This window comes from Epinephelus moara, chromosome 4 (assembly GCF_006386435.1).
Source record: "Epinephelus moara isolate mb chromosome 4, YSFRI_EMoa_1.0, whole genome shotgun sequence".
In the NCBI taxonomy this organism is placed as follows: Eukaryota; Metazoa; Chordata; class Actinopteri; order Perciformes; family Serranidae; genus Epinephelus; species Epinephelus moara.
The window spans coordinates 17,986,041-18,009,683 of NC_065509.1; the positions used below are offsets into that span (position 1 = coordinate 17,986,041).

Sequence of the window (23,643 nt, forward strand, 5' to 3'; positions counted from 1 at the left end):
TGATTTACATTCTCTTTGAAGCTTCAAGAATTGGGCCTAAAAGGCATCCATAGGAAAAACCACTTATCCTATATCAAGCTGTGCCTGCAAGGCTCATATACAACCTCCAACCCCAGTCAGTCCTAATGAGACGTGAGTGGCCCTCCACTCTGTTAGTGAGACAGAATTAGAATCGCATCTGAACTGTGTGATCTTCTGTTTGTCAAATCTTTGCCAAAGCAAGCCGAGGGAGGATTACTTATGCAAACTAGAATTGTCTGCTTTTTAAATTGACCCAATATTCCAATTAAACAGAATGTTTCTGAACAATTTTTAGACGTGACTGAATTACAATGGTTGGCCAGCAATCATGGTTTACATAATAAATCCAAGTCATTTTTAATAAGATGGTTAAAGTAGAAATATTAATAAAACTAGGACTCCATGGCAGGTGAGAGATTGTGGAGAAATGATCCTTGAAATGAAGGACTAATGAAGATATCTACTATCTATTCTACTAGTGTTGTAAAACTTTAATACTACAATATTCAATGTTAATGATGACAAAGTGTATTTATACTTTAATAATATCTGTCCTTCCAACAGCGATCATATAATGACCAACTTGCCAGAGTAAATGTTGGCATTATACTTCTCAGCAAACCACAGATATGTAACATTTGCACATTATTATGTAGCAGATATGTTGAAAGATAATGTTTCTTTACATTTCAATAATACTGTGGTAAATGAGTGGTTGGTTTTAGGCACAAAAAACAGTCAGGAAAAGACAATGTTTTGGCTTAAAATACCCAGTGTTGGTGCCACAATCATGGCTGGTAATGCCACTGATGTCTTCCTTAAAAAACACCCACTTCTGTGGGCACAACTGCCACTGAAAATGCCACTGATGTTTTGCTTAAAAAGAAAAATGCTTTAAGTGATACAGTTGCAGCTGGAAATGCTGCGAATCCTGCTAAAAAAACAGCTCACTTTTCTTGGCGCATTCACTGCTGGAAATTAAGCCAGTGTCCTGCTAGAACACATCTGCTTTCTGTGACACAATCGCTGTTGGAAATGCTGCTTCTGCCGGAAATGCCACCAATGTCTTGTTAAAACAGCCTGCTTGGAGGGCACAATCATGGCTGGAAATGCCACTGACGGCTGGCTAAAAAAGACCCTATTTTGATTGCACAACTGCCATTGGAAATGCCACCAATGTCTTATCAAAAAACAAAAAAACAAAAACATAAAAAACCCCACTTTAAATGTCACAGTTGCTGCTGGAAAGGCAATGAATGTGTTGCTAAAAAACGCCCATTTTTCATGGCACATTTGTGCTGGAAATGAAGCCAATGTCTTGCTAGAAAACGCCCGCTTTCTGTGGTACAATCACTGCTGGAAATGCCGCTTGGGTGTCGCTAAAAAGCACACGCTTTTAGTTGCACATTGCTGCAAATGTCATGCTTGGCACAATCACTGCTGGAAATGCTGCTGATGTCTTGCGACAAATGCTTGCTGCTGATGCCCACTTTTGATGGCACTATTGCCATTGCAAATGCCACCAATGTCTTACTAAAACAAAACAAAAAAAACGCTTTAAGTGTCACAGTTGCTGCTGGAAATGCTGTGAATGCCTTGCTAAAAAAAAGCCCATTTTTTGTGGCACATCACTGCTGAAAAAGAAGCCAATGTAAAAAACACACACTTCTGGTTACACAATTGCTGCTGCAAATGTTGCAAATATCTTGCTATGGAACATCTGCTTTTGATGGCACAATTGCTGCTGTAAATACAACCTGCGTTGCGATAAATGAAAAACACCTGCTTTTGTTGTGTTTTGATCTCGAGCAGTGAGCTGCAGCAGTCTGCAGCTGGACAGCCATCTTGCTTAGATGTCACTCCATCCTCTGTCCCCTCACAATGACAAAATCAGTTCACATACTTCTGAACTACGCCACTCTAGAAATGTTAATATCATAAGGAAGGTAGAAATGTTTGCAGAAATATAAAATGCCAACATTTTCTTGGGCTGCAAATAAGGCTTGAATCCTGATGTAACAAATCGGGCAAACAGATTTTTTTTTCTTTTGAGGGCACATCTTTTATATACATAGTTAAACATTCACAGGATTATCCCTGGCCTGCCTTCAAAACCTTTGTCTCATCATTAATAATTCCTGACACATCAATGGTTTGACTGCTGCATATTACTGTGTATATAGTGCCCTGAAGATGAGAAACTCATCCAGATACCAGAGTCACTGAGGTCACTGTGGCCCACAAGCACCTACTTCCCATCATCGGAGTTCATCAACTATTCTCTTTCCTCTAGTTTTTCTCTGCAGCCCTTCAACCAGCAGCTCCTTCTCCTCTCCACCTGCCATCTTGATGATATAGTCCTGTATTTGTGAGAGTGGCTGGTGAGCAATCCCCAAGGGAGTCAATGACTCTCAGCTCCATCTCCTCCTGACAGATATGTTCACCTTCAAGGTCTTACCATCATGCTCTTGTTTGAATACAGAGCAACACACAAGGCTGAAAGTACTCTGCAGGTCGAACACACCTGCAGTACATGCTACTGTGTAGCTCTGTTCAGCGTTGTTTAAATGTTCAATATGTCGGCCATTACAAAAGTTCAGAGAACAGCGCTATCTTGGAGGGTTTGCTGAATAACTCAGTATGATAGGACTCAACCAATACATGCAGAAATCTCACTTCGCCCTCGTCCACTGCATGTCATTTCCTTGACATATGCAATTAAGGACTATCTATGCGAGCAGATAACAGACCTAAACCCTTGGCCCTCGCTTCACCTCGAGAGCTGTGCTCCGAGATCCCCGGCCCATCACGTTGAACAAATAACAATCCCTTCTCCGACAGGATCTTGCAGTCCACCATTTGCTGCAATGCAGAGGCGAGAGGGGTGCTACAGGACTTGTCTTATCCTTTCAAAGATGATCACTGCTCTCACCTTCAGGAAGATGTCACTACAGCACAGGGCAAGGACAGCCATTGAACACTGACCCTTAGTGTGTGTCTGTGTGCATTTTTAAGGAGGATTCAGCAGAGTATGAAACATGTAAGGCTTATGATATTCTGTAATTGGATTTCCAAGAAAGCTGGTGACAAAGTCCCTCACACACCACTAATCCTCCCAATCAGCACTGCGGGCCTAAAGCGTGCTCTTCTTCGCAGATGAATATGGAGGAAGAGAAGAGAATGGAGCATGAAGCGAGGAGGAACGTGGGGATCGCAGATGAAGAGGGGTGTGGATTGCACCACGACTGCATGTGGACCGGCGGGCGTCCACTGAAGGCGTGCCAACATGTCCTGACATACTCTAATCAGCATCTCCGTGCTGGGAGTGAGACGAGTTAGAGGAGGCAGGGTGCCCGGGACGGCTGAGAAAAAGCAGGGAGACAGAGTTCAACATGTCGGACCACAACAGCAAACACTCAAACGTTTGCTGTCAGAAGTGGTCAGGGGCTGTGCCTTCACAACAAACAGGGAAGATTAGCTTTGCTGAATCACAGGAAACAGTTCACTTTAGGACTCCATGACAGATGCCTTTAAGAAAATAGGACACACGGAGGAAACTCTCATCCATATCAAAGCGATTAAAGGAATAGTTTAAGAAGATGCCTCTAAATGATTCGACTTGACTACAGCCGAGCTGGGCTAGCCTGGGTAAAGATTTGCGGTGAAATTTCAGGTATAGAGCCGCCGCTCTCGACTGACTTGTTTTGAATCCAATTGTACACAGCGGGGGAAATACCTGGCAGCTGAAAACCTCTCTGGTTCCTGTTCTTATTTGGATGATTGAGGGGAAAAAAACAAGCTGAGTAAACTTTGTGGATGTCTGGCAGGCACATATAGTTTTCCATCACTGTCAAAACGCTGGATTGTTTTTCCTGCCCCACATCAATTCTATCTGTTCTTCAGTCTCGCTTGCTAAACTAGTTTCTGTTTGTCATTTTCTCTTTTCCTAATCTGCAAGACAGGGCAGCGAGGAGTCTTGAAATTTTCTATATTCCAGTTAGAGTGCAAAGCGTCTGAGTTTAATGCTTCCTGACTGGTTGTTTCTGTCCTTTAGGGAGATTTCTGATCTGTGTGTCTCGTGTGTGGTTTCCATGCACATGCAAAGCCAAGAGTGTGCCGCGCAGGGCCACCAAGAGGGGATGACTATATGCCTCTCTCACGAGGTCCACTTCCTGCGCATGTAAACTAAGCCTTCGCCCCCCGGTGTCGCTAGTCAAATTACATGTCACATTTCATATCCTATGCCTATGAAACAAACCGAGCCGAGCCATTGAGGGATTTGCATTGTGAAGCTTGATTATAGGGCTGAATTTTAAAGTAGCACCTCTCCAGGACCAGTCTCTCCCAGCTCTTTGCCTTCCTACGAAGAATAATAGAATAAGTCAATGAGGACGGGAGATGGGACCAGTTGTTTAACCTTGAAGACATCACTTAAAGAATTCCCTCTCCCTCTCAGCCTCAATCCAGGCTTGGTTAAGTATGTAGAGTCCAGCACCACTTTTCATCTTATTAGTGCCCTTGCTGAGATGGCGCTCCGTCCCTGAATGATAATGCTGGAGGTTGTAGAGAGAGAGAGAGAGAGATGGAAAACAGAGAGCTTTGACAGCGAGTGAGCTGTAATCCTATATATGCCGGGGCCCTGGCATATAAAGCCCTGAATATGTCTTACTCACCTTACTTTTCTAAAGCAAATTTCCCCACAAAAACCAATAAAGATTCTCAGCAAGGGGCTTCACTTTAGAGCCATTTCATATCGTCATATTGGAGAGAGAAGAGCAAGAAGTTTTCTGGTAATAGATGAAAAGATGGATTCTCAGTGGACCCTTCATTGTCTGGATATGTGCTGGGCACTGACGCCAATAAGAAAAAAAATCGGTACAATTTGGTGCCCTTGTGATATCTTGTCTGATATGGTCACTGCACTGCAATGTAGTCATGTCAGAGTAAGTCCCAGGTTTAATGACATCAGTCTCATGACAGCGTGATAAAGACACTGAAATGGCTGGGATCAGGATGGTGGACTGATCGAGAGCAAAAGAATACTTTGCACATTTATTTCAAAACAGGTGCATAGGAAAGGGACAAGTGAGACACAATTTACAGATAAACTTCTGAACACTGTCTAACGTGCAAAAGAAATTTATTGTGACTTTTCGGTAACTAGACCTTCATCAGACAAACAGCTTTGTGACAAAGTTTCTTGTCACAAAGCTGTTAGTTTGTCTACAGACTCTTCAAGAGCAGTATACTGTGAAGTAAATTAATCTCTGTTAAAGTTGCCATAAAATAATGATTGTTTATTGAACGGTCACACTAAAACTATACATTTATAATGTATTGACTCACTCAGGGTAATCCATAGGCCTTGCATGGGACAGTCTCATTTGAAGTGTCTTTCAGCCAAAGAAAGAGTCTCTCTAAAAATGTTTAACAGGATACAATGTCTTATCACAACTAGGGCTGCCGTCTAATAGTCGACCAAACATTAGTCGACCAGGAAGGTCATTAGTCTGCTCCTGATTGCAGAAAAAAAAACAACCAACAAACAAATGTGGAACTCTATTAGGAGCTGCGCCTTGTCAAAGTAAATCAGAACTTATATGACTGGACCATGTAGGAATTTAATTTGAAAGGACAGACACAGGAAGAGGCCACGCTCAGCTGTGAGGCATAAGTCATGTTACAAACCAATCACAGCTGACAGATACCTTTCCCTTCTTCTGTAAATATTCATTCTGTGATAAATATGGAAAAGTTGATCATGTTAGTGCAGGGCTACCCAGAGCTTTACATCTGTCCCACCGACAATAGGCCTACACACTTATAAACCGCGCCTGGAGGACGTTCAGCCCTGCACTCAGGATTTCAGGTAAATAGAAAAATTTATATCATAAACATACCGGCGACTAGTCGACTGATGGCCCATTCTTAGTTGGTGGCAGCCCTAATCACAACCTAGGTCATACCCTTGAGCTGTTGGTTCAATGGGTCATAATAACATCGAGCTCACTAACGTCATTGTTAAGATCTCTGAACGCAGTGTAAAAAAAACTCAAAAATATACTCGAGTAAAGAGTAGAAGCAGTTTTAAAAAAGGAACATGAAAAGTACTCATTCCTTAAAAAGAAATACGTTTTTACAAATGTGCATAACTTACCAGCCCGTGTCTGAAACTGTACATCCACCATTTAACTTCATTCTCTCTTCCAAATAAAACTGACTAATGCCCTTTTTTAAAACCTTATGTGGATGATGTCTTCCTGTTTGTGTTTATTCCCCTGTTGAGCCTATTTTCTAGTGTTACTGCAGTGTTCTCAGTGTGATTTCAGTGAGTTCAGTGTTAATATGTCAGATAGAACTGATGACCTGGAATTAGGAAACTGTTATTTTCCCTTAACTCCAGATTAAAAAGAGCGTTCCATTTACCTCCATAAATTCTATCTACATTTTGTACTAATCCCATTTTTTGGTGGATGTAAGAATACCATGGCTGCTATACAACTTCTACAATAGGAGACTCCTCCTCATTACACCTAAATATTTAATTGGGCTTCCTAGGGCTAAAAAGCTTTACTCTGAGACAAACCCCTGAAATTGGGAGTGAAATGTTCACTGACTTTTCACAAACTTCGGCCACTTGAGAGCAATTTCCAAACTTAAGCTTCTTTATGCATAAAAGACCCAAAGTCTATCCCCTTACAGCTCAGGGACGGGACTTGGTACAGTAGCAGCAGCAGCAGCAGTACAATGGGCAGGAGGAAAATACATTGCACAAAGTGTTGAGAAGAAAGCAAGGGAACTGATGAGACTTCCATGTGCCCTTGGCATACTTAAGAAAGCGACGTTATTCAGTCTTGCTGCCCATTTGCACTAGACAGAGCAAGGTGCTATTTCGCTTCCACCATTCTCACATACTGTCCGTTCCTTTATGGTTAGTTAATTTCAAACTGGACATCCTGCTACTTTTGGCCACTGTCCACTTCACAGCCATTGTGGGTCCGCTAGTGAATGTGCTCATCCATAGCGGCATATATATAAAACCTCACAAATCCTCAGACAGCATATTCTGGACATTCAGCGTGCTTTAACTCACTTTACAAGACAGGTGGAGAGAAGACGGAAGAGCTTCTGTGCTATGTACTTACAATCCAGTTCACATGCACACACAGGCATACACAAACACAGCGGTTGGTCACTTCATCTCTCCATCTTCAGCCCTGTGCCTCTCTTCCTCCACTATTCCCCTCTCTCATAAACATAGCTAAGCCACTGAACTCTCCCAAGTCCTTTTTCATCATATTCTAGCACTGTCAGGGCTGCAAAGGGCACCGGCATCTGAGAGAAGCTTTCCATTGAGGCCTTTGGAATGGATTCACTCCAAACGGCCTTTTCATTCTGCAGCTGCGATGGATTAGCTCTGCCATGGTTCCAGATGAGGTTTGCCTTCCTGATCTGCACGCCACGCCGGAGAAAATAAAGCCACGCCACCGAGATCAAGAAGGGAGGAAAAAATAAAATTAAGGGACGGGAATCACGCCGGCGGCTACCCAATGGTCGATGATAGAACACTTCAATATTTCATCACACGGTCATGCATGGACACACAAACACGGACAGCGGCCTGGGAGCAACCGCCCACAGGTTTTATGTAGCCATGTGTGAAATGGCAAGAGCCACACAACAGCACTCTTCGAATTAACCATTGGAGGGAGAAACAGTGGAGGGTCATGGTTGAGCGAGCACATCATGTTCACTTAATTCTCACTCATGGGGATAGTGAGCACTAAAGACAGGAGAACCCGCGGTAAGACGAGTGTAAAGTAAGATCACACCACAGCGTCACAATTAAGGCTTTTTCACACCTATAAAAACATCCTCTTAATCCAAGTGGGACTAAATGATGGGTAGCAATGGCCGCCACCAGATGAGCAGTAGATTAGTCGACTATGACCGAATAATCCCACTAATATTACTCATGGCCATTGGATTCTCATCCTGCTCTTTACGGCATTCACGCAGATTCCATTAAACCCGTGCATTCTGTGTGAATCAGTGAACAATCAGAAATAAATTGGCGCTCGTTATGGTGACAACACAGATAAAGAGATTTGAGTGGCTTGGGTTTGCTCCTCAGGCCAGCCAGAAGACATTTCTGCCTCGGTGTCATCAGCAGTTTATTCCAACACATCAACAGATCCCGCTCTGACATCGCTGGGGTCTTCAATCTGCGGCTGCAATCACCGCTGCAGTAATTGTCAATAAATCCCCTGTGCCCAGATGTGTTCAAGTCATTTTATTTATACAGCCCAATATCACAGTGGTCTGCATTATGTCTCTCATTGCATAAGATGTGTTTAATATTAACCACAGAGGCTATTCATGGCACGGCATGTCTTATTTGCATCTCTGTATCACTGCAAGGAATATGCTAATATCTCCCTTTTCTTCCTCCTCTCCTTCAGCCTGTATGCTAGAGTGCCCATACACTAGTTTCACAAGGTTATGATGCTCCAGTGGCCCGGCGACTGTGAACTGTCACAAGCAATCAGTTATGATGGAGCCCTTGTTTCTGCACAGACATGCAGCTCTGGCAGGGCTCTGCTAGCGACTGCCTCTTTTGAAACAGGCCAGAAACGTGCGGATCAATCTGCTCAGTCGGCAGACGGAGAGCTGGAAGCTGGAAGCCCTGTCGCACTGTGATCCAATATTTACTAGTTGGGAGAGTACATCGTGACACTCCCTGTTGATGTTTTGTATTCATCACAACGCCGCCCTGATGTCCTCTTCATTTTTGACTGTCTTTAGCGCAGAAATCATAGTCCGCCACACACACACATATACACACATAGACGGGAACCCAAACAATAAACAGCTGATAACACAGTCCAAGTGGACCGACAAGATTAGACAGCACATAGGTGCCAATTAATGCTATTCTCCCGACTCTTCAGAAATAATAGAAGGCTCAAAAGTGTTTTCTTTCATAAGCTGTCTGACCTTGGTTAGGACAATGCAGTCAGCAGCTCCTATTGAGGAGGACTTCAGAGTTCTCTCTTTTTCTCTTGGACCCAGTGAAGCCAGGCCAATGCAGCAACTTCCGATGAGGCACGATGCGGATGTGCTATTCCAGTTCAAGTAGGGGATTACTGATTCAGTGATTACGGGTATTGTAGGGGAGTCTAGTGAATGGCCAATAGCTAGCTGAGTGTGACTGCAACGGCTGCAGGAACATTGCTGTTATGGGCTTTGTGGGAGAGATTAAAAATATATAAAGGGAGAAATATAGAAATGAGGAAGACAGAGAGGGGGAGTGAGAGTAAAAAATGCTGACTGCAATGTAGCAGATCTGTGCAGGAGACAAGTTTTGAAAATGCTCTTCCTTTTCTTCCTCTTTACCTCCTTCATCCCTGCCTTTTCACAACTGGTGCATAAGAGTATATGACATTTTCAAATGAAAAATAATCTCTGCCACAAACAACGTATTCCACTCTCCTTGAAAGGTTTTGCTCATTGAGAAAACAAAATGGAAAGCAGCCATCACATGGAGCTGAGCTGCTGGCAGACGTATCCCTGATGCACCTGAGATGAATAGTTCGCAATGGCAACTTGCCCCCCCCCTGTTCATTTTACTTAAAATGCACCACATGTGCAGGCTTTTTCTTATCAGAAACAGTTTTTCCACACACAGAGCACAGCAGCAAATGCGTCTAATGCACCACTAAGATTTTGTGTCTCCTCCTGTGCGGCCTCTCATCGTGTTTATCGTTTGCTTTTTTTTTTTTTATATGGTCAGCCAGCTCCTCTCGTTCATCACAACGCAGCGTCTGATATCATCTTCAATAAGGGAACACAGACTTCCCCTGTCATTGTTGACTTATAGTTCAGAAACCACCCTATTATTTGAACAGTGGTGAACAGATGTGCAGAGCATAGATGGGCTGTCATGTTGCATCATGTCTGCTGATGAAAAAGGGGGCTTGATCTGCGCCTTGCATTTGTGGGTTTGCCATAAAGCTCACATATGGGTCAGTGGTGCACAAATTATTCTTAAAGCTAGTCTTGGTTGGTTGATGAATGGTAAAATGGGGTTTTTATTGCTCAGCTGTGGCGTAAATTGTTTTTATACTTGTAGAAATGTTGCTGTCAACAAAATATATTGAACTGTTAAAGCTTTATGACCAATCACGTATGTCTGTGATACATGTAAAGCATTCGTGCCAGACCCAGAACCACGGCAGTATGCATCACATAAAAAGCATCAGTTTTCATGTTAATACAGCACTTTATATACAGCAACTCTGTGTTGGCTGTTTGCTTGAATAACTGCAGGCTGAAGGGTGATGATATCTTCAGGGTGTCATGACAGTCCATTCATAATCATTTCACCTTTATCCCTAAGTTGCAATTTATCACATTTGCCCCTGAAAAGTGAGCCGATAGCTAAAGGAAATCAATAGGAAATTCAAAGATCCCACAGTCGGTCTGAGCAAACCACAAAGACTGAGGAACTGTCAGGGCTAAAAAGAAATCTTTAAAAGTGCCAATGTAAATCCACAAACTGATTTACTGATCCTCCAAATCAGAAAATCTGTCCCTACACTATATTCTTTTTTTTATTTATATTCCATAGCTGCTGAAGTGGCCAAATGCCCGGTGTTTGTGAAAGATATATGGAGATTTGAAGCCACCACAGCAGCGAGGGAGGAAAGCTGTTGTTTTATCAAACAACATCTGCCAGCGTCATTGATTCCAAGACAAATAACACTCCGACAGCAACACTTCTCCTCAGGTTGGGTTTAAGAGGATCTTTTGATATTCTGATTAAAAATTCATTGTGTTGAATCTGCCTCGGAGTGTGTTCTATGTTTTCTAGTCTGCATCTCATTACGGCTTCAGCTGTGTGTGTGTGCCTGACTTTAGAGTAAATAAATAAATAAAAGGAGGGCATCTCATGGCCAGAAAATTAGGTCAAAAAATGTTTCATTTGAAGGTCTGGCCTTTGGAATTTTTCCAGCCTTTTATGTGTTTGCATGTGACCACAACAAACAGTACCAGTGGTCGTAGCCATGCCAGCAAGACTTCAAGAAAATAGTAGATAATGTAGAATATCAGTATTTCATCAGTACTAAATTTCAGCAACACACACAGTTTTTGATGTAATGTAATAACTACGGTAGCACTTATAGGAAGAAGTAATATTTAACATTTTAACTATTTAGTCATAGTGCTCCTCAAAGGATAATAGCAATAACTCTGCCAGACATTTTTAAGCTTGACTCAGATTGTAACATGTGACTGTATCTGACAGTTACTCCACCCTTTCTCTGCCTCATCCTTCTTTTATCTGAGCTTGGCTGTCAGTCACTCCCTCCTGCTGACGTCCTGCTCCCCTCTCAGAGGCCCCCGCAGTTCCCAGAGCGTGTAACCTCATCCGGGGCCGTTACTGTACCACTCATCCGACTGAGGCCCCAGATCCAGCCACATCGATGGGCCTCCGAGACCGCCTGGCCTGCTGGCCTCGAAATCACACCATTACGTTACCCTGCGGTGGCTCGTGTTTCTCTCAGAGGCTTTTGCACAGTCATGGTGCTGAGCAAATGAGCTCGTCTGTTCTTCGCGTTTCACAAAAACTCCTAGTATATCTCAAAAATGGTATTTTCCGAAAATTGCGCTTGCACGGAGACACACAGGGTGAGCCGGCAATATTTTTTGTCATGACCTTTACTATGGATGAATGATGGAGTGTGTCATGGGAGCTTTAGTACAAAACACTGAAGATTTACTTAGTGGGAAATGTGAAGAGGGAGACAGGATGTGTCTGTCGATGCCTGTGTGACTGCGTACGCCTACAGTGTCTGTGTGCGTGGCTCTGTGCATATGTGCGCATGCATATGCACATGCTTGTGCGTCCATAAACAAACCTCCATCTGTGCCTCCAACACAGCTGGACTGTGATGGCATGTCCCGGCACAACCCCCATAGCCTGGAGAACTCTCCCTCTCTCACTCACTCACTCACACACACACACACACACACACACACACAGTCATACACTTCTGCACACACATGCTCTCTATATAAGCAACATCTAAAACATCCTTTAGTCAAATTCCTCTTCCTCTTGCTTCCTCATGCTGCAGTCTTCCTCTCCATCCTCCCACCACTCACTTTGCCCCACTCTTTCCCAGCTTCCCCTGCCATGTTTCTCCAGTCACACCTTTCAAGCTGAGTTACAGCCTGCAAGGACAAGAAGTGTGGCACTACTACAATCACCTGAGGAGCTTCTCTCGACCATAGCCTGTATCTGTCAGGCCCATGTGCGGCAAAAAAACAAAACATGCCTGCCTGTCGCTTTGTTTACCATCCGTTCACACACCACCACCACCAACAGCCCCAAAAGCTATATAGAACAATACATGAGAAGATTTGGTAAGGGCCCTTTCGTCTGTGCTTCACAACATATGCCATTTGCCACATGTGCTCAGTCATAGCGTTGGCCGCCGGTGTAAAGAGACTGTTGGTGTTTCTGGGCAACATGTGCAGAGCTAGCACTGTCTGGGTGGGCGTAAAGGTCAGTGAAGAAGATGCTTCTAAGAATGTGTTGTGTCTAGACAAGAAAAAACACACGAGCATGTGCACTACAGTATGTTATTGATTCCAAACACGAGCATTTGCTGGAGTTCTCTGAGCGTTAAAATTAAAAACATGAGTCTAATTAAGAGACTCCACACACTTTCTGATCCTGATAAAGTCCTTACATTGCTCACACGTCATCACCATTGATCATCCTGCATCATGTGGAACACAACATCCAGTCAGAAGTCACATGAGTCACCTGCTATTGATTTGAAGGACTGTTGAAGGAATAGTTTTGTTTAAATTTGGGAAATACACTTTCTCACACTCACACTCTCTTGCCAAAAGTTAGAACAGAGAGATTGATACCACTCCCATGTCTGTACGGTAAATAGAAAGCTACAGCCAGCAGCTGGTTAGCTTAGCTTAGCATAAAGACTGGAAACAAGGGGAAACAGCTAGCCTGGCTCTGTAGGTAGCAAAATATACCAATCGGAACCTCTAAAGCTCAACAACTGACATTTGTTTAATCAAAAACAAAGTTTAAAAGCAAATATTTGATGCTTTACAGACTTTTTTTGGCAGAAACTTCCTGGAGTCTCAGCTGGTTGCCCGGCAACTAAGAAATAATCCATATCACTTGTAAAATGGCTGTTTTTTATTGGCGTTTTTACACTTTACATTAAAGAAATGAGATATAATTTGTTGATAAGTGAGCTTTGTGTTTGCTAGTAGGCAGAGTTTGTTGCTTTCTAGCTGCCAGGCTAGCCCTTCCCCCCTCTTCCCAGTCTTTGTGCTAGGCTAAGCTGACTGGATATAGCTTCATAAAGCTTCATATGTGCCATGCAGACACGAGAGTATCAATCTTCTAATCTAACTTATGGCAAGGAAGCGACTGGGCGCATTTCCCAAAATGCCAACCTATTCCTTTACTCATATTTTGTCTTCATTTACAAGACACATCGCACATGATTCTGCTTTTCTCTCTCATCCCTCCTCTTTCTTTCCTTTAAATGACGAATGCAAATCACCCTAACTCATGGGGCAAAGCAGTTTCGCCTACAGTGGCTAACAGCGGTGGGAGATGGTGGCTGGACTGTGCAGCCAGAGCAGCATCTGCCACTGCCAGGGTTTAAGGACCTGGAGGATTCAATAAAAGAGGGGTAGGCACATGTAAAAAGGCTGGCAGAGGGGACACAGACCATTAGCTTAATGACAGAAAGAGGAATGAGGAATAGCGAGATGAGATTCAAAAGCCAAGCATTGCAAAATTTGCCTTTAACAGGAATCAAGGCGAGTAATCTAATAAATAGCGTGGCGAGGAGAGGCGGAGGGGGGCTTGATGTTTTCTTCGCCTCAGGTAAAGGAAGACGAAGAAGAAGAAGAAGGGTAAACAGGAGAGAAAAGGACGGCGGTGTCATTAAGTTGGCTAGCCGTGACCATCAGGAACATTAATGCTGTCTACTCTGCTTTCTTCAAACTGGTACCCTTTGCTTTGAACTACTCCTGTCTTCTCTGTGAGCATACCTGACTCCTAGTTTCCACAGCTATTATGGACCCTGCACTGGTAATTACACATTTCACAATTTCTGATGTCACTTCAAAGCAACAACAGTCTTGCCACCAAAGCACACACCATGCCTCTGCAGTACAAAGCCAAGCCTTAAGGATTACTGAAGCCACACATTGTTTTGCTGCTGGCCACTAATTCAATTAATAGCGTACGGTTTTATACTGACTTGAAAGAAATTGTTCTGACACAAGACTGTGCCTTCATCACACCTAAGGATTTCCATACTTTGTTTCTGAAAAGCAAAGTAAACCGGGCAGGTTTCATTTGAATTACTGTACGCACGTCCTCTTGTTCCTCGGCCTCTATTATTTTACTTTTAAAGGATGTACAGCAAACGAGGGGGAGTGATCTACATGATGAGTCAGAGAAGAGGGCTTTGGCAGCATCTGTCCCAGAGTAAAGACAGAGTGCACACTAAAGCAGAACATCAGCTTCAAGAAAAGTCCGAACAAGACAAAACAAATGCTGTCATTTGAACCACTCTGCAAGGCCTCAGGCAGCCAGAACTCATCTTGATCAAAGCAATGATGCTTGCCTCGAAATAGATTTACTCCCCAAACCCGCATAAATGCCACTTTTGTAAAAATCTCAGTTCAGATAGCCCGATCATAAAAAAAAGATGTGAGCTACTGCTGACAAAGGTCTGAGTCACCCACACAGGGCTATTGATGACAAAGGAAATTTGAATGTCCACTAAATAATTGTGACAGCTTGCAGAACAAACAACAGCGCTGACAAATCTAAAACGCCGAACACAGGAGGTCCTCACTCACCAGAGGCAAAGCCTCAAAGGCCTGGAAGTCAGCAGATAAGTGATATCTAATAACCGTCATCTCGATTTTGTTCACTACATCGGTAGAGACAATCTGAGGTGCTTATGGACTGTTGTGAGCTCAGCATGAGCTGTCTGCGGTTTGCGAGCTCAGCTTGACAAGAGTCTCAGGGCACTACCTTGAAAAAAGTCTCAGATCATACATTACACAAATCAGATTCTAAAGAAAACTGCAGCTCAGACTGTTTCAGGCGCCATCTTTGCTCAGAGTTTGTTGATTATTGTACAATTACTTGGACGTTTTTTACTGTGTTAAGTATAAAACTTCTTCCTGTATAATGTAGCAGGCTAAACATGCAGCACTAAAGAGAAATTTCAAGCAGAGCAGATTATTAATATGCACATCAAAGCAAGACAGATGCTCTCACCAAACATTATAATGACATTTGACAATCGCTCTCCTATTTTTGCATCACTAAGCGATACATTTCTTTTAAGCTTTGGTGTCTTTGCATCATTAAAAGCTCATAGTTTCCTTGTATGTGAAGTTCAAGGCAGTCCTGAGACAGTGCTCTTGATGGAGATGCTAAGACATGGCAGCAAGAAACAAGAAACGGGGCCACGGCTCCCACAGGAACCCCTTCCTCTCACTAAAGCTCTGTCTGCCCCTGAATTTAATTAGATTCTGATATCAAGCCTTTTTCTCCTATGCTTGCCTTCCTCTTCAACATGCGTGAAATTGCACGGCACTATCTATTATTTATTCACTCTCATTTGCTTATTGTTTCTTATGGATGCCTTCGTTAGGGCACTTGCAGCTCTGCTGCCTGTGATATGACGCTCTGCTTTATCTCCCTCGCTGCTCAGACCCACCTCCTCTGCAGGTCTGAGCCCAACTCATTTGCTGGCGTTGGTTGGGGAGCTATGGATTTTTTTTCCCCTTTCACCCAATGACAGCACGGTGAGGTGCTATGAGGGCTGGGTGCTAATGAGCTGACTCTGCAATGCTGGGGGAGATGCTCTGTAACACAGGGGGAGTCAGAGGACAGCGCAGGAGGAGATGCTCTGGCACATGGAGAGTCAGAGGGGCCATTATGACCGTGCCACACAGGGGTTAGAGGGACTCAACTGTGCCAGTCTGACAGAGCCGTGTGTCTCCAAAGTCGGCCATTCAGCCAAACTGAGTTCATCATTTAAAATGACATCAAAAAAATAACACACCCGACTCTGTTTCTTCCCCCTTTGTCCACTCTGTTTGTGCTGATTTTAATAAACTGCCGCCAGTGGGGGTGTAGGAAAAAAAAGGTTATTTGTTGGATCAGCCACTGCACCAGTTGCACCATGGGATGGACCATCACCACATAATTGCACCCAATGGGGCAGAAAAAAAATCAAGTATGGTATATAACACATGCCAATTTATAGCCTTTCTTCTTGAATAGCAAATCTTTTATGTGATAGAAAATAAAGAAAAATACGTCATGCCATAGAATCCACATGAACTCGTCCAGCGCTGAGTCCTTGACACAGGTTTTGTGTAATTGGCTGCATTCTCAAGGCCAGCGTGTGTACAGCATGTTTCCAGAGGAACTTGCTACACAATGTGGAATTCAATTATTTATAATATATCACTCAAGGTGGACACAAATGCAATAAATGTGTCTTCCAACCACAGCTAAAATGTTATGTGTACAAATATAAATTAGAAAAAGGATGTATGCATTTTATGCAAAAAGCCAAGAAAATGAAATATGTGAAGAACACTGTGCACATCCGATTATTAAATCTGTCTTTGTACATTCCCACTGGGACTTCCTGACCCAGAGTGAAGTGAGATGAACTTGACTGCTTCCCCTGGATTGAGATGTAGCCTCTATAAGCTCCATACTGGATGAGTTGGACATAAATAATTCTGCTCAGCTCTGCTGTGGACAGGAGTGTAGGGGGGGGTGGGGGGGGGGGGGGGGGGGGGGGGGGGGGGGGGGGGAATCTGGACATGACTGAAATAGAAGCACACTTACACGCATGGGTGACTGAAAAGCTGTTGGACGACTCGAGGTTGTCGACATTGTAGTTGAGGTGGAAAGGCTTTTCAGTGGTGTTTTGGTTGGTGTTGTAGAGTTGGACAGCGAACCTGAACGCGCTGTGCTCCTGCACCGTGGAACGCATGAACAGTCCCCCTTAAAGAGATGAGAAACCAAGATCAGACAATCGCATCTGTGCCTGTTTAGTCTCCTGTCAGTTAGGACATCTTTATATTCAGTGGGGAACAACTCTACATGTCCCAGTGTGATAGAAAAAAGGGCTGATTCATATTTGAAAGGATAACTATCTTGCATTTGTGACCAGTGCGCCTGTCTGTAACTCTTCAGATCGAGCCGGGGACCTGACCGTCTCCCGTCTCCTTTATTACACACTTATCCCCAGCCAATGATTACAATGACACAGGCAACACTAGATGAAGCTTTAATCTACAGTTCTACACAATCAGCTGCTTTAACATCGCAGCATACGTACAATCAAGTTAGTCTCTGTCATTGCGCAGAGCTCCCGCGCTCCGTGCACATCTCCCCGTTATTGCAATCTCTGTCCGTACAAAGCACAATCTGCAGCCCCCCTTTATTTAAAACACACACAGCAAAGACACTTACCGATATTAATCTGATTGGGAAATCCTGCGAATGATCTGTCAAAGAGCCACAGTAGAAACAAAACCACGCGTTGTGCCATTTTCTCCGACCTATCTGTTCAACTCCTCAAAAGGGTCTGTCTGAGCAAATTCATATGTTCTGGATGGAAGCCGGGCGCGATGGAAATCCAGTGGATAGATGATGGTCGCTCACAGTGCACCAATTAGGTTCATTGAGGTGCAGCCCAGCTGCAGAGCATTTTTTGCAACTAAGAGAGAGGGGCGAGAGAGAAAGAGGAGAGAGAGAGAGAGAGACAGAGAGAGGAGGAGGGGTGGGCTGGTGGAGGGGGGAGAAGGAGCTGATCTGAACTCCGATTGGACCCGTCGCGGCGGGCCAATGTTGGTCAAACTTGATCTGACGTTAAATTAAAAAGCCTCAGCCCGCTAGATTACGACGGCTCGGAATAAGCGCTGCACTTGTCAATATTAGCCTTGTGTCGGAGGAATCAATAGAAACGCTGCAATCTCAGGTGGCCAATGACTCTGAGCAGCCCGGCCACTTCCAGCTGCTGCATATCTGGAGGAGCTGCGGTTATTCCCCCACAGCGGGAAACTTTGTGTCCGCGTTGTATCCTTTTTTCATTCATTCTGCAATTGTATTCTTCCCCAGCAGCAATGACATTGTTGAGGTTAGAAGGAGGGAAAGCAATAAGTGATTATAGGAGGAAAAGTTGCCACATAACGCGTGGACAGGGCGGAGGGATGTGGGGACACACAGCCAACAGAGCTGTCTATGGTCCTGAAAATAATCAGGAACAGCCTGAAAGGGATTTTTTTAAAGTACTCATTGAATTTTCTTTTTACCTGAAATACATCTAGCTTTCTTTGGAGATTTGACTATAATAAAATCAGTGATATCTCACAGTCTTATTTTATTTACTTTAAGTTTTGCTCTGTCTCTAATGAAACATCTATCATTCGCGATTCTGCCTAAGAGAGAACAATTAAGGGATTACTGGCCCATTTATCACCCTCAGCAAAGCGCTTTGAAAATTGAGTTTTTAATTGCATTGCAAATGGCTTCAGCTATTGATACTGCAATGCACTAATTTCCCTTAAACATATGACACTGTGTCCTGTTTCAAAGGTTTAGCAGTAAGACTGTGTCACCTGATCTTAAACTACTGTAGGAGCCATTGGTGAAGGCTCTGCAGCTGATCAAGCACCAATTACAAATAAAAAATATAGAAACAGATGACAACAGGGATGTATATTAGCTTGTGTTGTGTCTAAGTGAACAGAAAAAGACTTAATGTTTATGACAGATTAGGATGATGAGTTGGATCCAACCAGCAACCTCCGGGCATGAAAAATGAAGCCAGTGTAGAAGTGCCAAAAACTGCAGTTTCCCAAATGGCCACTTGAGGCTGACTCCAAGAGCGAGTCAATCTCCACAGACGTCCATTTTAAAATGCCAAACCTTACAGCAGAAATAAACATGTTTACAGCCTGGTACCAAAAACAAATTTTGGTCTCTTTGGCTAGTCCAACCAAGCCGCACCCTCTGGGGCTGAAAAAAATAAGTCAGCATGGAGGTGCCAAAAACTGCAGTTCTTTGAGTGGCCACTTGAGGCTGGCTCTGGAAGCCAGTCAATCCCCGTAGACGCCCATGTTAAAATGCCCAACTTTACAGAAGAAATAAACATGTTTACAGCCTGGTACCAATAACGGTTTTGGCCTTAATGCCCCCCTTCATGATGACTGTACAGGAGGTGAATTTTTATATAGCTCACCCATTTATATTTTATTAAGGCTTAAAGTTACGCATAATTAACAGCGGACCACTTTAAGTGACAGGCTGTGTGCCAATAGTGCAGCACATTCTCACTCAGACCTCATCACATATTGATGTTTGGGTCATGGACTTTCCACTTCCAGATACGAGGTGTACTCTGTCTCAAAAACACACTCTCGCGAGATCTGGCAACAGATATCTCCTCTCTGGTGCTGAAATCAGTGCAGTTTCATCAAAGACACTGGATTAAATTATATTATTAATTCAGTTTTGGGAAATCAGGATGTCTAGAAAGCATCAGTGGCTGCAGCTGACAGGGACAGCTAACAGCAGCAGCAAAGCTAACATCAGGACATCATCTGTTAAAAGCCTCCCGTTGTCGGATACGACATGAAACTACTCCAGTTAGCTCAATCATGTTGTAACTAAGACATCCGCTGGAAAAAATATTTTTTTCACGGACCGTTTATTTATTTAGCTTACGGCCAGTAAGGGTACACACATGTTGACAGAAGCGAGGTTGGGGATACTCGTCTTTGATTGGCGGTTCTCCATCGTCTTTGATTGGGGTACGGGGGACAACGCCTACTTAAGAGACCGGAAATGTATACCATTTCATACAATGGGAGTATATTGTAGGTGGGCCATCTTGTAGTAATCCAGTATCTTTGCACGTGTTTAGATTTATAACAGGGTTAGGCTTTGTAATGTTCCAGGAACGACGCTCTCGCCGGTGAAAGTCGGTGTTTGTTGGACCCATCGTCCACCCCTCCCACCCACCCTACTTGGACTTTCGCCGCCTAAACTTTTGTTCTTGTCCTGCCGCACTTCCCCTTGATGCCGCCAAGCACTGTTAAACTATAACAGCAACCGGCCGGGTATCATGCCGATGTTAAAGGACGGAACTGGTCAAGCATGGGTTTCAATGACTTCAGACTGAAACCAGGTTAGACAGTGTCCTCAACTTCTCAGTCAGATCCACCCCTCGCTACTCCACAGCGCCACCTCCTCCCCCCAAAATGGCAACTTCCGGCTTTAAAAAGCAAAGGTGGTAAGGGCCGTAATGCCAACCTCAAGGCTTCAAAACCAGAGTCCAAAAACCATTGGGTGACGTGACATGAGCTATGCGTATTATTTCTACAATCTATGATTGGGGAGGGGGTTTGTATACGTCACCTGTTTAAATTCTATAAAGGCTTACAGTTAGGCATCGTTAAGGGTGTGGCTTCTTTGAGTGACAGGCTGTCTGGCAATAGTGTCCCGGGGTTTGGTTCACTTCTCCACAGCTCCACCCTCTCATCCAAATATGGTCACTTCTGGCTCCAAAAAGATGGCAGCCTACTGTCAAAATGCTGACCTCGAGGCTTCAGAATGGGAGTGCACAGACGTCATAGAGGCAACGTCTACTGTTTTATACAGTCAGTGGCTGGATCATTTTTCACCTTTATATGAGTAACACATGTGTAACTGGGACCATGTGTTTGAAAGTGTGGCGTTAATCATCCATGCCAATCAAGTAATGATATGGTATGACCTCGCCATCAGAGAGAGATTTCCTATCTGAACAGGGTCAAAGTCTCACCGACTCTCTGGGGATGAATCTTGAATGACATCACATTGATTCTCTGGTCTCCACAGCCTCTGTGTCAGAACAGTAGGATGATTGTGGCCTGCCCTTAATAGCTGAAGTCATAATGACCAATGTCAAACTGTGACCTACTGCCGTTTGCCTAAACTCATCACATCACACCTGCAACTGAAATGTTGATGGTTGTTTTAGTGGCTAATAAGAGGCCACCCGCGATGCTGGTTTGTTAAAATGTTGTATAGGACAATTAATTGACAGCATACCAAAGGAGCCATTTAATTGGTCATTTACAGTGCATACTGGTACTCGCTGTGAACTGAGCTAATCGTGCATAATTTCAAACAAAACATGTAAAGAAAAAGCATTATTCCCTACAAGGGGAACCCGAGTGTTTGAGATAAGGACTCGATATAATTGATATTAAATGGTGATGATTGTGCTGCGTTCTATGCAATTAGGACATTTCGGCCATGCTGCGTTATCCTCTAAGCACAACCTCTGCAGGAATTCAATTTTGTCACAAGTGTAGAAATTCACAGATAGGATCTATATTAAAACAAATAATTATATGATATGCCTTTCTGGATTTGAACACACTCACAGGAGTGTTACTCGAGCAGGCGAAGTGAAAAAGACTGAAAAATAGATGAAAAGATGTTGCCTTTTATCTCATGATGATGATGATTCATGGGCTATAGCTCTGAGCACTGCAAGCCTCACCAGCAAGAATTATTCATTTGCTCCCTGCCTTCTCTTCCTAACACAACAGGATGAAATCTTCATCTTTGCCTCTTTGAGGATACGTGAGCAAATAAGTTAGAAACTATAACATTTATTTAAAAAATGACAGTCAGTCTCTATGGGAGTCTAGGGGCCACTGGTGCGATTATTTTTGGGTCTGATTTGCTCATGATTACTGCATAATTATTCTGTCATCTTGACATAACAAGCTTAAGCGTTCTCGTGATCACAAAAAAATGATTTAACACAAACCATCTTCTTGTAGTCATGCAATAAAAACAAATACACTTCTATATTTAGCAGTTGAAACAAAGTTTTGACACAGAAGAATAACAGTGATTCACAACCTATATGGCTTGTGACTGATACTGGATGTTTGCAGCCAATATGGATATCAATATCTGAGATCTGAGATCATTTATGTTCTGAGTGGGATACTTTACAATTGAAAAGTAAAATGGTCAGTCCACTATGGCAGACAAATCAAACAACGGTGTGGTTGTGATTCTTTAAATTAAGCAATGTGTAATTGTGGCCTAACATTTAAGATAATTGACACTAATGTGAGTTTGAACATTAGGTTAGAGAACATACCACATAACCTCAAAGTCCTCACGTTTCCTGTCTCTCTACTCTGCGACTGTCGAATAAAAGTGAATACATAAAAAAAGAATAACTAAACAGTATTATTCTTTGCTCCAAGTATCCAGTATTTCTCAAGAAAAAGAGTTGGAGAAATATTCTATGAAATAAACGGCTGGCTTTTAATGTCATTATTTGATTGAATAGATGTTATCAGTGGTTATCAGCCGCATACATATGGATTAGAAAGGGCCTGCTACACCTACTAGTAGGTTCAGAAGGCCATTATTAGACCATTAAATGGTCGTTATCAGTTGTCATCAAGACCATACATACCAACACGTTTCTTGTCAGGTGGAAGCAAAGGAGAAAAGCTCATGATGTAGTACAAAGAGCAAAAAAATCTGCATGGGGTTTAGGGAGGTAAGTTGGTCAAACAAACACAGGACTTTTGCCTGTGAGTAGGGCTGGGTGATTCGGAGACAAGCAAATATCACAATATTCTTGACCATATTCTTGTTTGTACCATTTTTTTTTTTCCCTGTTTAAGTTTTTTTTTTTTTTTTGGGGGGGGGGGGGGGGGGGGGTTCCTTGTCCACTGTTACAGAGGGATGTTGTATGCTGTAAAGCTCTCTAAGGCAAGTTGTGATTTGTTATGTTGGCTTTATAAATACAACTGCATTGAATTGAATTGAACTGAATTGAATTCAAATATCTCAATATCAATATTGTCACAATATTGTAGGGTTGACTTTTGGTGCTTTCACAAAATATTCACACAATGACATTTTTGATTGATAACCATCACTAATGTGAATTTAATGACTGAGTGGGTAAAGTCACAGTAAACAGAACAGCTAGAACAGTCTGGTAAGTTCAGAAAATTAGATCACTTTACTGCAATGCAGCCTTTAAAGGTATAATATGTAGTTTTTCCACATAAAAAATTCTAAAAACAACTAAACCAATATTATATATTTTGTTTAGTTGTGTACTTTGATTATCAGATATGTTTCCAATAATTTTTCAAACCCAGATAAATATGAAATATTAATAACAGTTACGGACCGTTTCATTAGGTCGCAATGGCGGCGTAACTCCAGTTACCATAGACATTAAATGAAGGAGAAGAAGAAGAAGCAGACCGGATGAGACGTCAGAGAATGAACGTTACTGTTGCTAAGCTAACTCGTCATGGATCATGATTATGCATTGACGGTTGCTGCACCTTCTGACACCGAAGCTGTCCCGGTAAACAAGCCGGTAACACGGAAACGTACGGGTCAACCAAGCGATCCCAGAAAAATTTGGGATAAGAAGAGAGCTAAATCCAGGATAAATATTGGTGTGGCCTTTCCGAGATGGA

The 23,643-nt window shown here is 43.1% G+C and overlaps 1 protein-coding gene across 5 annotated transcripts in view; it reads right to left on the reverse strand.

Annotated features, from left to right (window-relative positions):
* LOC126388861 (glutamate receptor 3) overlaps positions 1 to 23,643 on the reverse strand; it is a 170,557-nt gene that overhangs the window by 94,190 nt on the left and 52,724 nt on the right. For 3 of the 5 annotated variants that reach the window (XR_007569795.1, XM_050042192.1, XM_050042190.1), the window contains exons 1-2: positions 17,594 to 17,836; positions 16,964 to 17,122 (exon numbers count right to left, since the gene is read on the reverse strand). The exons of 1 other annotated variant lie outside the window; for it this stretch is intronic. Coding sequence is in view for 3 of the 4 variants with exons in the window: in XM_050042192.1 (XP_049898149.1) it covers positions 16,964 to 17,122; positions 17,594 to 17,672 (238 nt within the window). In the remaining variant the exon portion in view is untranslated. Of the gene's footprint in view, positions 1 to 16,963; positions 17,123 to 17,593; positions 17,837 to 23,643 lie in introns of those variants that run through there. One more of the 5 variants, XM_050042193.1, reaches the window with a different exon arrangement.